Source organism: Panthera uncia (assembly GCF_023721935.1).
Source record: "Panthera uncia isolate 11264 chromosome B3 unlocalized genomic scaffold, Puncia_PCG_1.0 HiC_scaffold_2, whole genome shotgun sequence".
Taxonomy (NCBI): Eukaryota; Metazoa; Chordata; class Mammalia; order Carnivora; family Felidae; genus Panthera; species Panthera uncia.
The window spans coordinates 726,633-741,035 of NW_026057583.1; the positions used below are offsets into that span (position 1 = coordinate 726,633).

The following is a 14,403-nucleotide window of genomic DNA, read 5'->3' on the forward strand; positions in this document are numbered from 1 at the left end:
TTCCTTCCTTCCTTCCTTCCTTCCTTCCTTCCTTCCTTCCTTCCTTCCTTTAAGATTTTAAGTAATCTCTACACCCAGTGTGGGGCTCAAACTCGAAACCATGAGATTAAGAGTTGCACACTCTACTGACTGAGTCAGCCAGGTGCCCCAATTTTATTTTCTTCTAACATCTTTTGGTTGTAGTATCAGGATGATGCTGACCTCATATAATAAGTAGAGTGTTCCTGTTTTATTTTCTGGAAGAGTTTGTGTAGAATTGGTATTATTTCTTCCTAAAGTGTTTGATAGAATTTACCAGTAAAGCCATCTAGCCATGGAGTTTTCCTTGTGGAACTATAAATTCAGTGTCTTTAGTGACAAAGGGTCATCTCTTTCTCCTTCTTTAAGGTTTTTTTTTTTTTTTTTTTTTTTTTTTTACGTTTTATTTATTATCAAGAGACAAAGAGAGACAGAGCATGAGCATGGGAGGGGCAGAGAGAGGAGGAGACACAGAATCCGAAGCAGACTCCAGGCTCTGAGTGGTCAGCACAGAGCCAGACGCGGGGCTTGAACTTATAAACCATGAGATCATGACCTGAGCCAGAGTGGGCCGTTTAATGGACTGAGCCGCCCAGGCGCCCACCTTCTTTAAGTTTTTATTTAAGTAATTGCTACTACCCCCAACATGGGGCTGCAACTCAAACCTCGAGATTAAGAGTCACACACTCTTCTGACTGAGCCAGCTAGGCACCCTGGTTAGGTCTTTCTTCTTAAGCAAACTTTTGTATTTTGTGTCGTTTAAGGAACTTGTCCATTTTTACCTAAGTTATCAAATGTATTGACTTAAAGTGGTTAATATTCTCTTATTATCTTTTTATTATCTGTAAAACCTGTTTTGATGTCCTTTTCTTCATTTCTGATGGTGGTAATTTGTGTTTTCTCTCTTTTTTTTTTTCTTAATCAGCTTGGCTAGAGTTTTGTCAATTTTATTAATCTTATCAAAGAGCCAGTTTTTTATTTCTTTGTCTCCACATTTTTGTTTTGTTTTCTATCTGACCAGTTTCCAATTTGATTTTTATTATTTCCTTTCTTCTGCTTACTTTTGGTTTAAGTTTTTTCTTGCCTTCTAGTTTCTTAAGGCAGAAAGCTAGGTCATGTATTTGAGATCTTCTTTTCTGATATAGGCATTTAGTGCTATAAACTTACATCTAAGCACTGTTTTAGCTGCATTCTTTATATTTTGATGGGATGTTCTCATTTTTAAAAATACTTCAAAATACTTCCTATTTGCTTTTTTTTTTAATTTCTTGTTTGACCAATGAATTATTTAGAAGTATATTAGTGTCTAAATACTGGAGATGTTCCAGATATTTTTCTTTTTTTTGGTTTCTAATTTAATTCCATTGTGACTAGACAAAATACTTCATATAATTTGAAACCTTTTAAATTTATTAAGATTTTATGCCCAGAATATGGTTTATGTTGTTGGTCAGTGTTCTGCATGCACTTGAAAAAATGTGTATTTTGCTGCTGTTAGTCAAGTTATTTATGTCTGCTTTTCCTTCTATATCCTTACTATATTCTTCCTGATTATCTGTCTGTTCTATCAGTTATTGAGAGAGGAGTATTCAAATATATAAGATTACAGATTTATCTATTTCTGCTTTCACTTCAATGAATCTTTGCTTTGTGTATTTTGAAGCTCTGTTATTAGGGGCATAAACGTTTGGAATGTTATGTCTGCTTGATGAATTGACCATTTTATCATTATTCAGTGAATTTTTATCCCTGTTAATATTCTTTTCTCTGAAATCTATTATGTCAGATATTAATATAGCCACCCCAACTTTCTTTGATTAGTTTTACAAGACGGATTTTTACTATGCTTTTAATAGATTTGGTGTCTTTGTATTTAAAATTAGTTTCTTTTTGACAACATATAATGGGGTCTTACTTTTTTTTTTTAAGTTTATTTTTGAGAGCGAGAGAGAGCAGGGGAGGGGCGGGGGGAGGGGGGGCGGGGAAACAGAGGATCTGACAGCAGACAGCCCAATACAGGGCTGGCATCCATAAACCATGAGATCATGACCTGAGCTGAAGTTGGAAGCTTAACCAACTGAGCAACCCAGGCACCCTGGGTCTTACCTTTTTAGACAATCTGACAGTCTCTACCTTTTAATTGGGTAGTTAGGCCATTTATATAATGTGATTGTTCATACATTTGGATTGAAATAAATCACTTTGCTATTTACTTCCTATTTGTCACATCTGTTTTTCTTCCTTTCCCTCTGTTTCTGTCGTCTTTTGGGATATGTTTTTAATGATTCTGTTATATCTCCTTTGTTGGCTTATTAGCTGTGCCTTTTCCTTCTTGTAGGATATAAACATTTGTCTTAGAGGAGACATTAAGTTGAGTCTGCCAGTTCACATAATGAAGATCAAACCACCCAAACCAGTTACAGGTTAGTATAATTCAACTAATACTCTTTTTATTTCTGATATTAATTTCTGTTTTTTTCTTTCTTTGCTTTCGTCCAAATTTCCCATCTTTTCTAGATATTAGCAGCAATATCTAAATTACAAGTATAGTTCTGAGGAGGAATTTTTTTTTAAAGTCATAAGCTCTGGGATCTAAGGACAAAAATATAAATGTTACAAGGACATAGGTAACTAACAGAATTGGAAAATCAGGAAAAACAGGCATCTAGCTGGAGTTCATCCATTTCTATATTCCTGTGTTAATGCATTCATCAGGATTTGCTGAGTGCCAGTGAAGCACCAAGCACACAGATGAGTAAGACACCTTTTCCATACTCTAAAAGCTGCTGTTCTACCAAGGGAGAATAAGAGGAAAGTGGCATTGTAGGATATGATAAGTGCAGCAATGGGGAACATTTAGGACCATGAAAACATAGAGGAAAGAGTGACCAACTCTTCCCATGGAGGAGGCAGAGGGTTTATCAAAGGAAGGGACATTTGGGAAGGTCTTTTTCTGCCGGGGGGGGGGGGGGGGGGCGGAGGGAGAAGGACTTGAAGAACAAGTGGGAGTAGGTCAAGAGGAGCAGAGAACTCCATTGTAGGCAGAGGATAGAGTATATCCTCTCAATACCTGCCCAGAACCTCAAAGATATATCTATAGGAATGTTCACTGCAGCATTATTTATAGAGGTAAAAGACTAATTAAATAAAATCTGGTACACTCATCCAAAGGAATACTTTACAACTCTCAAAAACAAAGAAGGAAATTCAAAAGGCCAAGAATAGCCAATTCACTCTTGTAAAAGAACACGATGATATGATTTGCTCCATCAAGACTTATTATAAAGCTATAGTAATTAAGACACAATAGAAAAATAGATAAGTGGATAGTAGATAGATAGAAATATATATAGAGAGAATATAGAAATATAGATAGAAATAGTATACAGAATATAGTAGTAGAAAAATAGATAAACATGATAGGCCAGAACAGACCAAGGCATAAATGGACACTTGATAACTGACAGAGGTGACATTACAGAGCAGGAGAGAAAGGATGGTCATTTCAATAAATGGTGCTGGCTGTCCATATGGAAACAAAAGTGAGACTCGACTCCTGCCTCCCACCATACACAAAAATAAATTCCAGACGACCCATAGAAGCAAATATGAAAGAGAAAACAGTAAAGCTTTTAGAAAATAATATAAGACAGTATCTTTATGATTTCATAGGGAAAGACTTTTTAAACAAAACACAAAAAGCACTTACAATAAAAGAAAAATTTGACAAATTTGGCTACTAAAATTAAGGACTTCTAGTAATCCCAAGACATCATTAAAAGCATGAAGGAGCAGCCACATAGTGGGAGAAGATAGTTGCAAAACACATAAAACTTAGGAATGGTCCCTACTGAGAATATATAAAGAATTCCTACAACTTATTAAGAAAAAGAGATAATCCAGTATAAAACAGGCAAGAGTTTATTCAAATGGCTAATAAACAGATGAATGTGTGTACTCAACATCATTAGTTATCATGGAAATGCAAATTAAAACCATAATGAGCTACCACTCCACACCCACCAGGAGGGCAACATTTAAAAGAGGCGGGCCATACCAAGTTGGTGAGGATGTATCACAAGCAGGCCTCCCGTACACTGCAGTTAGCAATGAAAATCGGCACAACCACTTTGGAAAATAGTTTGGTTTGATCCAGCGATGGTGACGATAATTTATACCCTGAGACCCAGCACTTACACTCGGAGGCAGTGTGACCGACCGTACCAGCTTGCCCGGGACTGAGGGGTTGGTCTACTGGGATGTGGGGCTTTCAGAGCTAAACCTAGGGAACTCCTGAGCAAACCAGGGTGAAGTGGTCAGCCTCCTCCTAGGTATGTACCTGACAGTGTGCAAGCAAATACGTACAAGGAGACATGTACGAGAATGGTAACAGTGACATGATTCTCCATAGCCCCAATCATGAAACAACCGAAATGTCCGTCAACAAGAGAACATGTATTCACTTGATGGAATACTATCAATAAAAAGGAACAAACTGCAGCCGTCCACAACCAAATGGACAAATCTCACAATATTAAGCAAAAGAGGGCAGACACAGAGTTAACTCTTCACGATTCCATCTGTGTGTAACGGTCAGAAGCAGGCCAAGCAGAGCTTTTTCGTGTAGATGCGCATTTAGACAGCAAAGGTAAAACAAACTTACTGCAGTGCTTATGGAAAAGCCAAGAGAATGGGTGCGGCTCTCGCCAGGAGGTTGTGACTGGAGACGGGCCCCTGCGAAGCTTCCAGGGAGCAGGTGATGTTCTGTCTCTGGACCTGAGTGGAGACAGACATTTGCTTTGTAATAATTTATTAAGATATATATTTTTTTTTTTTAATTTTTTTTAACATTTATTTATTTTTGAGACAGAGAGAGAGCATGAACGGGGGAGGGTCAGAGAAAGAGGGAGACACAGAATCCGAAACAGGCTCCAGGCTTTGAGCTGTCAGCACAGAGCCTGACGCGGGGCTCGAACCCACGGGCCGCGAGATCATGACCTGAGCCAAAGTCGGACGCTTAACCAACTGAGCCACCCAGGCGCCCCAAGATATACATTTTTTAATGCTCTGCTGAACGTGTTCTATTTCACAGTAAGAAAAAGGTTTAGTAAATGAAAATAAGCAACAATAAGGAAGGTCTGTAGCACTGAAAGGAAGCGATCTCCAAGCTATTTGTGAGTGGAAAATGCAAGGGGGCTGGTGTAAACTTTAGCTGGATCTGACTCAGCCAGAGAACTTGTTAAAACCCAAAATGCTGCGCCCCAGCCACACAGTTTGTGTTTCAGCAGGCTGGGGCTGGGACCTGAGAATCTGCATTTCTAACAAGTTCCGGTTGAGCCCCTCAGATCCCTGCTCATCTTGGAACCACACTTGGGGGGTACTAGTGTATCCTGTGCTACCATTTGTTTATACAAAGGTGGTCTCCCTATAGAAACTTCTGTGAGAAATGAATAACAATGATTGCTTCTGGCCAAGGAGACCTGGGGCACTGGGGGCCTCCTGGGCACCCTCCATCTGAAAGCTGGGGTGGGGACCTAGAAAATAAATGACCCAGTTTTACTGTGGATTTAGGAACAGTTGAAAAAAGAAGGAAATGAAAGGTTTTCGGGGGGGAAGGGGAATGGTAAGAAAAGTGACTGGCAGAGAAGGGAGATGGTTGAAGGAAGGTAGTTGGATAGACGTCAACATAGGTAGAGGCCGGGACCGCCTGTTTCTGTGGGCCCTGCAGCAGCGGCTCAGTAGTGATGGCAACTGACACATTTGGGGCCTTGCTGGGCTGGGAAGACGGCAACGGTGATCTAAGGTCTCTAGTGACCTCGTGAACTTTTCTTTGGCCTCGTTTGGGGATCCGGGCATCTGGAAACAGGACGTGATGGTGAGGCTGGAGGAGGAGGAGGAGGGGGGAGGGCGGTTGCCCTTAGCCTGTGCTCACCGAGCCGCCTGGCGAGGAAAGAGGCGGGGAGAAGACTGAACGCTGGCTTCCCAGATGGATTTCTGAGGACTAGAGATTCTGCAGGAAACTGGAAAGTGTGGAGGAAGGAAGGGAAAATCAGGAAGGGGGAAGTCCCATGGTTTGACCAATTCTGGGATCTTTTCAACCTAGGTACCACATTTAAAAGCCCCCTGGAAGTCTTTGCAAAGATAGAGGACTGCTACGGGCTGGGCTCAGGGCAGAACCACTTCATCAAGGACACTCAGTGGGAGCAGCAGGAGGCCATCTTCAAAGCCTTGTTCAAGAAGTACCTGGACGGAGAGTGCGGGGAGGAGCAGCTCAGGTGAGCAGGAAGGAGGCCCGGCTCCCTCCCCCTCCCTCGCCTCCAGCCGGAGTGGGGGGTGGGGGTTGGGCAGAGTGTCTCCTCTCAGGGCACACACAGGAATCAACCCAAGCACTTGAATTAAAAGCTGTTTCTGGTTTGGGAGATTTTCCCGAGAATTTCAGATTTTTTGAAAAGATATGTGGAGATTGTTCAAAGAGAGTTAGAACAAAGGCTGATCATGTGGATTTCAAAGAGGGAATAGACATCTATGGAGAGGAGAAGAAGTCGAGTTTGTTTTACAATCTTATGTATATCTTCTCTTTAAAAACTTTTTTCCTGATGGGGCACCTGGGTGGCTCAGTCGGTTAAGCCGCTGACTTCGGCTCCAGTCACGATCTCACAGTTTGTGAGTTCAAGCCCCACATCAGGGCCCTGTACTGGCAGCTCAGAGCCTGGAGCCTGCTTTGGATTCTGTGTCTCCCTCTCTCCCTGCCCCTCCCCTGCTCACGCTGTCTCTCTCTCTCTAAAATAAACATTAAAAAAAATTTTTTTTAAGTTTTTTCCTGATTATCTAGACAACACAGAAGATCCTAAAGACAGAAATAAAAGTCGCCACTATTCACATTTTCCTCCATTCCCATCCAGTCTTTCTCAATGTAATATATTAACACAGAATTACTAAAATACCTTACTTTGTAACCTCAGGCAGCAGATGGGCTCAGGAATCCCCTGCTGTGACTGTAAAAACCGAGCCCAAGGCTTTGAAGGATCTGGTGGAGCTGGTTTTAGGAACTAGCTCTCTTCACAGCTACCGTGGAGCTCAGGAACCAGGAACATTCTTGCTTCACAGAGGAAGAGAAACCCCTCATCTTGCTACCAAGTGCACCTTGAATTTTCTCACGTCAGGACACAAACTCCTAGGGCTACACCCTCCTAGCAGCTACCTGAGCCCTGAACTGGGCCCCAGCGAGGTTCAGGGGCATGCTGCCTGGCTGCAGGCTCGTTGTTAACCTGCGGGTAATGTCTGTTTGTAGTGGGAGTCTATACCACAAGAAGCTACAAACTCTATATAGACCTCAGGAAATTGGTTTGTTCTTTTCTTAAGGACAGATGTATCAGCACACCCTGTTGGATTGCCCCCAGCATAAGGGAGCATTTGTTCACGGCAGCCAAGTCTGGTCACTAGGGGATCTTCCCCAAGGACAGAGAAGGTTCTTCTGGGTGCTGGGTGCCGTTCCCAGCCCAGGAGTGACTCCCGCGCCTCTGCCTGCCCTGCCCTGCCCTCACCAACTTCCCAGGTCTGCCGCCACCAGGGCCGGCACATCCCACGTGACTTAGCTCATGGCCCTGTATCCCTGGGAAGGTCCATCCTAACTACCCATTTCTGGTTTTAGTACCATGACTCTGCCAGAGTGTCTCCTTGCCAAGGAGCCTGCCATGGCTGACTCGTGTCTCTTTTTCTTCCCCCAGTATGGCCACGTTCCACTTCCTCCTTCCTGGCCGCGTCACCACCATGCCAGCGGACGTCAAGAGCCCCTCGGGTAAATGAACACGATGCAGGTGGCTGTCCTGGGCAGGTGGTCCACTCGGGGAGCACCCCAGCAACCCCTGCACAGTGGGAGGCGATGAGGCGGAGAGTAGGTCGCCGCTTAACGGTGTCTGGACGCATGGTGCCCCAGCCCAGACTCCCTGATAACGGAGGCCGTGCTGTCTTCAGGCAGTGACTCGCCACAGAGGAGGGTCTGAGCACATATCCTGCCAGGCTGCTTCTGAACATGAACTCACTGTGTAGAACATGCTATTTAAAACACTGACAGCCAAGAGGACATGAATTATCTAGACGACGTGAAAGCCGCTGAGGGGCAGCGTGACCGTCCTCCTCACCGGGGAAAGCGAGCTGGCCGTGGGAACAGCCCTCCCGGGGATGCTCAGCCCTCCTCCCCGGGAGGCTCACCCCTCTGCTGGGCGCTGCCCCTTAGAACGTACCACTTTTGACTTCAAACCGACTTCCGCTTGGGCAAACACCTTCCGTACAAACCCGGGGCTACCCAGCTGCCTCACGTGACGCCCCTTTCCTCTCTTCTTTCCCAGGGGTAGCCTGTGTCCTTGGCATACATTGGACCGGAAACCACAACTTCTTCCTCTATTCACTTAACCGAACTCTGAAGGATAAAGCCGGTACTTGGCTGCTGAGATGGGAGTTGCCTGAGAACGTGTCCTTCTCCAGCTTAGCTGAGAGCACGTGACTGACACGTCACTTTAGGGGACCAGAGCTGTGCAGGCAGAAGCAGGTGGCCCACGGCCTGTGGTGTGAGCGCAAGGCTCTGTCTCTGGGCGGTCCCGTTTCTCCAAGAGAATAGGTCGATAGGGACAAAGCCCGGTCAGGTCCACAGGGCTCCTTTGGCAGCTGAGGCAAAAAGAGGCTTGGCATCAGGGGCCGGATCCGGCCCCGGCCCAATGAAGGCCCGCAAGCTGTGTAGCCCCAGGCCAGTCACCGCGTGCCCCCAACCCTGTTTTCTCATCTGAAACACAGAGCTCATTCATCACACCATCCATCCCTGCTGACTGCACGTGCTTGCCGTGGATCGCAAAATCCAGAGGGTTTCTGTATGTGAAAGCTTTTTGAAATTGAAAGGCACTTAGGACCACCACTTACGTGGTCTTTTTTGGTTTTTACAAATTCTTGGAGGCAGTTACGTGAGCAGGTTCACTTTGTGGTAATTCCTTGAGCTGTACACGGATATCATTCTTTAGAATTGTACTTTAATGTTTGGGGCCCCTGGGTGGCTCAGTCGGTTAAGTGTCTGACTTCGGCTCAGGTGACGATCTCATGGTTCATGAGTCCGAGCCGTGCATCGGGCTCTGTGCTGACAGCTCGGAGCTTGGAGCCTGCTTCGGATTCTGTGTCTCCCTCTCTTTCCCGCTCCCTCACTCACGGTCTGTCTGTCTGTCTCTCTCTCAAAAATAAACATTGTTAAAAATTTTTAAAAAGGGATTATACTTTAATGTTTAAAAGTGTACAAAGGAAGAATTTTCTCTCCTCCCAACGCCCTCTCAGGCAGTGTGGCTTCTAATCTCAACCTCTGTACTGACTGGCTCTGACCTTGGGCAGGTGACTTCTCTGCCTCAGTCTCCTCATCTGTGAAATAGGGTGCCAACAGGACTCATCTCACCAGACCCTTGCGAGAATGAACCGAAAGGGTGCACATACAGTGCTTACCACGGTGCTTAGCGCCTGGCAAGTACTCATTCAGTGTGAGCGTCAGTGCAAGAGGAGTGGGACTTGCTCTTCTGTCCTAAAGAGGTAGCATTGCAGAGAGCCCAGCGGGTACCCCTGCCCGTGTGCCAGCCGGGCAGACTAGTCCGGGCCATGAGCTGTGCGCGTGGAGGTGGTGGGCGGGTGCAGCGGCTGGGGCAGGGGCGGCCGAGTGAGTGCCGTCCTCCCCGCTAGACCCGGAGGGCGTGTGGCCCTGTGCTGCACCCATTGCTGTCTCTCAGCTCAGCTGCTGCTGTTCCTACCTGGTGCTGGCCTGCGAGGATGGCGTGCTCACGCTGTGGGACCTGGCAGAAGGTGAGCACCCCCCCCCGCCGCCCGCCACCGCCTCTGCCTAACCCCTGGATTATGAGACCCCGGGGAGCTCTGGAGTTTCCTGCAGGCTCTGGGTCTTCTGGTAGTTACTCTGTGTTCTTAAGTCAGTGTGGGGAGCCGGTCCCGCCTTCCCCTCATTCATTCAGTCACTTATTGAACACGATAAGTGCTGACACTTCCCAATCCCCGTGTACTGGTTGAGCGCTCGCCCCGTGCCCCGCACTGGAGCGGGTCCTGGAAGTAAGACTGTTAGTTACCTCATTATCACACTCCAGGGAGGAGGTGTCTCCCAGCACAGGATGTGACGGTAGGGCAGCCCTGGCCCTCCCCCACCCGCCCCCAAGTTCTCAAACTAAGTCTTCCTGCTCTCCCACCCCCACCGCGGTCAGCAGGAAGCCCACTGCTATTGAAGCTAAGAGACCTGTACGGTGGCCAGTGCAAGACCAGTAGCCATGCTGGGTGGGTGGCACCTTGCTAGAGTCCTGGAGTCCCAGGATCCCGGGTCCAGCTCTGCAGGTGCAGAAAATCAGTGGTGTCTAGTTTCCCTAAGTCGATCCATCAGTCTCTGAGGGAAAGGCTCCCTCTGACCAAACTCTTTTAGAAGTGATGACTGAATCGCTGGGTTTGTCATTGTACAACTGGATGGGTGTTTCCTCTGAGAGTAGAGGTGGGCAGCCTTCCCAGCCAGCGCGCTGGTGAGAACCAGAGAGAGTGCCCTGTCTACTGGCCATCTCGGGGAGCCTTCTGTCAGGTCAGTGAGGTGCCTTCCTCCCTTGGCTATTTCCATCTGAAGGATTCAGTGGTGGTTTCCGTTTAGCCGGCACTCGGCCCACATGGTGGGGAGATAAACATCCCTACGCGCCCTCTTGAATTTTGGTTCCTCACCCAGTCTTCTTACAAGAGTGAAAGATACTTAAAGGGCTGAACAATGCTCATAATTTCACATTCACTTGCTCAATAGGTTGTTTTCATTTGTCCGGATACTGATACGTCCTGGATATCGTTTGACTACACACATATACACCCTTCTCATAAAAAAGCCCTTCTCAGAGAACCACCTTCTCTCTGGTATACCTTGACCCACCACGGTCAGCTGTGGTTCCGTACCTGGCAGGGCACTGTCCCTTCTGTCCCAGCACTGACTCTGGCCCCCTCCCCGGGGCTCTTCCCCGTCCCCCACCCCCCTCCATACTTAGAAGGGGGGCCTCTTCTCTCCCACTGGGCACTGGGGTTTTCTGGCTTCACTTCCAGAAGGCTCTCATTGCCGGATCTTGCCTTCACACCCCTCATATGCCTGTTGGTCACAGACCCTGCGCCCAGGCTACATCAGCCCTCCCCCTTTCACTGACCTGCCTGTGCCATTGTTTTTCCAGGTTTCCCTCTTGGGGTCGTCGCTCTTCCCAAGGGATGTTCCTGCCAGAGTGTTCACTTCCTCAAATACTACTTAGTCCACCAGGGACAGAATGTGTATCCTGAGGGGCCCTTGAAATCCCACATGAAATGTGTGGTGCTGTGCACAGATTCTTCTGTCCATCTGGTGACAGCCAGGGGGACCCAAGAACCCACCGTCAGTGTGCTGGTTGAGAGGTCAGTGGCTTGAGCGCAAGACGGGGCAAATGACCGGCCAGCCGAAAGTGACCAGCTCCCCAGCTGGAGTCCACTGGCTCTGTAGTCAACACCCTCCCTGTGAGCTCCCAAGTCCCCACCGTCTTTTTTATGTGCACGTGTAAAACTTGTCTCACAAAATTGTGCGACAGCACAAATGGCAGCTTTCACGTCATTTGTCATTTCTGCCAAAATCGCCTTTTATCAGTTTCCTCGAGGCTTTCTTTCTTTTTTAAATTGTCTCAAGAGTCTCTTTCTGAAGTTGTGAAAATACTTCATGCATGCAAATAAGCTATACAGTATATACATGTGTATATTTAGGATATAGCTATATATACACTATGTATAGTATATATGTATGTGTATATGTATTTGGGTGTTTATATATATACACAGAGAGAGAGAGACAGAGAGTGGGCAGTGGGAGAGAGGGAGGGAGGGAGAAACTCCCCTGTACCCATCATGAACCTTCAGAAATAGATCATCTCCGGGGCGCCCGGGTGGCTCAGTTGGTTAAGCATCCAACTCTTGGTTTTGGCTCGGGTCATGATCTCAAGTTCATGGGTTCGAGCCCTGCATTGGGCTCTGCTTTGACAGTGCAAAGCCTGCTTGGGATTCTCTCTTCCCCCCTCTCTGCCTCTGTCTCTCTCTCTCTCTCTCTTTCTCACTCTCTCCCTCTCTCAAAAATAAACAAACATTAAAAAAAAGAAATAGATCATCTCCAATTCAGTTAAGGCTGTGTGCTTGTCCCTGGCCACACCCTTCTCTCCTCTCCAGAGGTGACCCCCTTAGTAATCGTCGCTGTATATAACAAACCATTCCACAACTTGATGGCTTCAGAAAACAAGTCAACGTGTAGCCCCTGATCTCGCAGACCAGCAATTTGGGCCAGTTCTTCCACTGGCCTTGCTTAGGCTCTGGCAGCTGGGCTGGGGGCCGGATGGTCTGGCACAGCCTCACTTGCATAGGTGGCAGTTGGGTGGCCGTTGGCCAGGACACGTGGTTCTCTTCCCCGTGGTGGCTCCTGCGGGCCGTCTCAGCCTCCATCGCCCCACAGCCTAAGGGGTCCCCTCAGCAAGCGAGGGCAACCGCAACGTACACTCTCCAAGCTTCTGCTCACGTCACAGTGGACGAAGCATGTCACGTGGCCACACCCGCAGTCAGGCAGTGGGGAAACTGACTCCACCGTTTGATGGGAGTCGCTGCCAAATATCACGGCCGATTTCTTTTTCAATCGACCGTGTCATTTTCCAAAATTCATCATCCATTCCTTCGCTTTCCTGTAAGAATTAGCCACACGCATCTCCAAGTTAACGCATCGTTTAGCTGTGCCTATTTGGGAAATTCGTAAAGGGACTCCCATGCTCTGTATCCTCCAGCTTGTTTCTCGGGGCTGTTTATTCCGTAACTTGCTCTGCAGCCTTGTTCGGGAGAGTCGCACATGTCGGTGAATGCAGCGCCGGGTCTGTATCTTCCCGGCTCTACTGCATCCCATCGTGTAATAAATATATCACAGCAAGGCATTCTCCTACCAGCGGGTAATGCGACTGTTCCCCGCGTCTGCTACTATGAACCATCTCTGACGTGTCTCCCGATGCTTATTCACAAGAGTGTCTCCTAGATGCGTGCCAGGAGAGGATAGCACAGCCTTAACTCCTTCCAGGACGAATGTGTATGTGTCTGGTTCCCCACAGGCCGGTAAAGTACCTGGACGAAGCCATCTGTGCAGTGGCCCCAGTCCCAGCCTTACCTGGCATGGTAGGTTCCTCACGCCCCTCACTCCTCTTCAGCAAGCGTGTTTGCTTCCCCTTCAAAGACTGTTTGTTGAAGGCCTGTCAAGCGCGAGGCACTAGACTAGCTTTGGGGCGCACAGGGACGAAAGAGCAAGCCGCCGCCCTCGCAGATCGCACGGTTCAGCTGGGAAGACAGACGAATCACCGCGCAGCTGCCCTGGAAGACGAGAGAGGCTGTGATGCGCTGGGCCCTGGATGCCACAGAACAGAGACAGGGGTCACCACCTCAGCCTGCAGAAGTCAGTGGGGGCGGGGGGCTGCTTTCGGGAGGAAGTGACAGGACGGGGCAGAGAAGGTGAGGTCGCACTCTCAGGTGTCGGAGTGTGAGGGGCGGGGAGGTGGTGTGGCAGCTGGAGGACGATTCGATCAGGCGCATCTAACAGGTTCACCTACAGGGAGGAAGGAGCCAGGCAGGAGAGAGGCCGGCCTCCGAACCCGCGCCAGGAAGGGCCGTGGGATGGAGCGGGGTCTCCGAGGATGGGGAGGAAAGCATACGTGTGCAGAGGGCGGCACTGCGTCCGGCCACGTGGAGGGCCAGCTCCCGCACAGGGATGCTGGTGAGCCAGAAGAGAAGCCCGGGCAGGAGTGGGGAGCGCCACCCAGCATCAGACACGGCACCTGGAAAAGGGCCTGTTGCTGCTGGGGACACCGGAGAAGTAAACACACATGTTTCTCTGCTCCCCGAGCAAATCCGTTCTCTCTGTTGCTGGCCTGGATGTCCAGCTGCCTCTCTTATTCCAAACGGGGGTGACAGAGAAGTCCCCGTTGTCATCCCTTTGCTTCCCAGGTGCTGACCTTTTCCAGGAATGGCTCTGTGCAGCTCATGGACGTGGCCAAGCCCCAGATCATCTGTGCCTTTGCTCCACCCAGAACCTACCATCTGGCAGTGCCCTGGACGCCTATGTTTGTTGTGTCTTTGCACCGCCCGTGTTTCCTGCTCCGAGGTATGGGAGGGGGGCCCTGGGGGCTGCTATTTGCCTGACCTTCTCCCTCCCTTCCCAAAGCACAGGGTGATGCCCCCAATCTCTTCCCTGCTCTTCAACCCTGCGCCACAGGCCAAAAGGACACTGCTGCTTAGCCCCTCACGAGGCACTTAGCTAAAACACAGATTCCAGAGAGACTCCTGCGGCCCCCCTTCAAG

The 14,403-nt window shown here is 48.3% G+C and overlaps 1 protein-coding gene across 1 annotated transcript in view; it reads left to right on the forward strand.

The window, feature by feature from the left end:
- The window catches only part of WDR93 (WD repeat domain 93), a 49,798-nt gene that overhangs the window by 26,764 nt on the left and 8,631 nt on the right, over positions 1 to 14,403 (forward strand). Inside the window, exons 8-15 of the mRNA XM_049614279.1 lie at positions 2,357 to 2,441; positions 6,122 to 6,293; positions 7,746 to 7,816; positions 8,367 to 8,453; positions 9,727 to 9,846; positions 11,238 to 11,451; positions 13,164 to 13,227; positions 14,050 to 14,206. Coding sequence (XP_049470236.1) covers positions 2,357 to 2,441; positions 6,122 to 6,293; positions 7,746 to 7,816; positions 8,367 to 8,453; positions 9,727 to 9,846; positions 11,238 to 11,451; positions 13,164 to 13,227; positions 14,050 to 14,206 — 970 coding nt within the window. The remainder of the gene's footprint in view (positions 1 to 2,356; positions 2,442 to 6,121; positions 6,294 to 7,745; positions 7,817 to 8,366; positions 8,454 to 9,726; positions 9,847 to 11,237; positions 11,452 to 13,163; positions 13,228 to 14,049; positions 14,207 to 14,403) is intronic.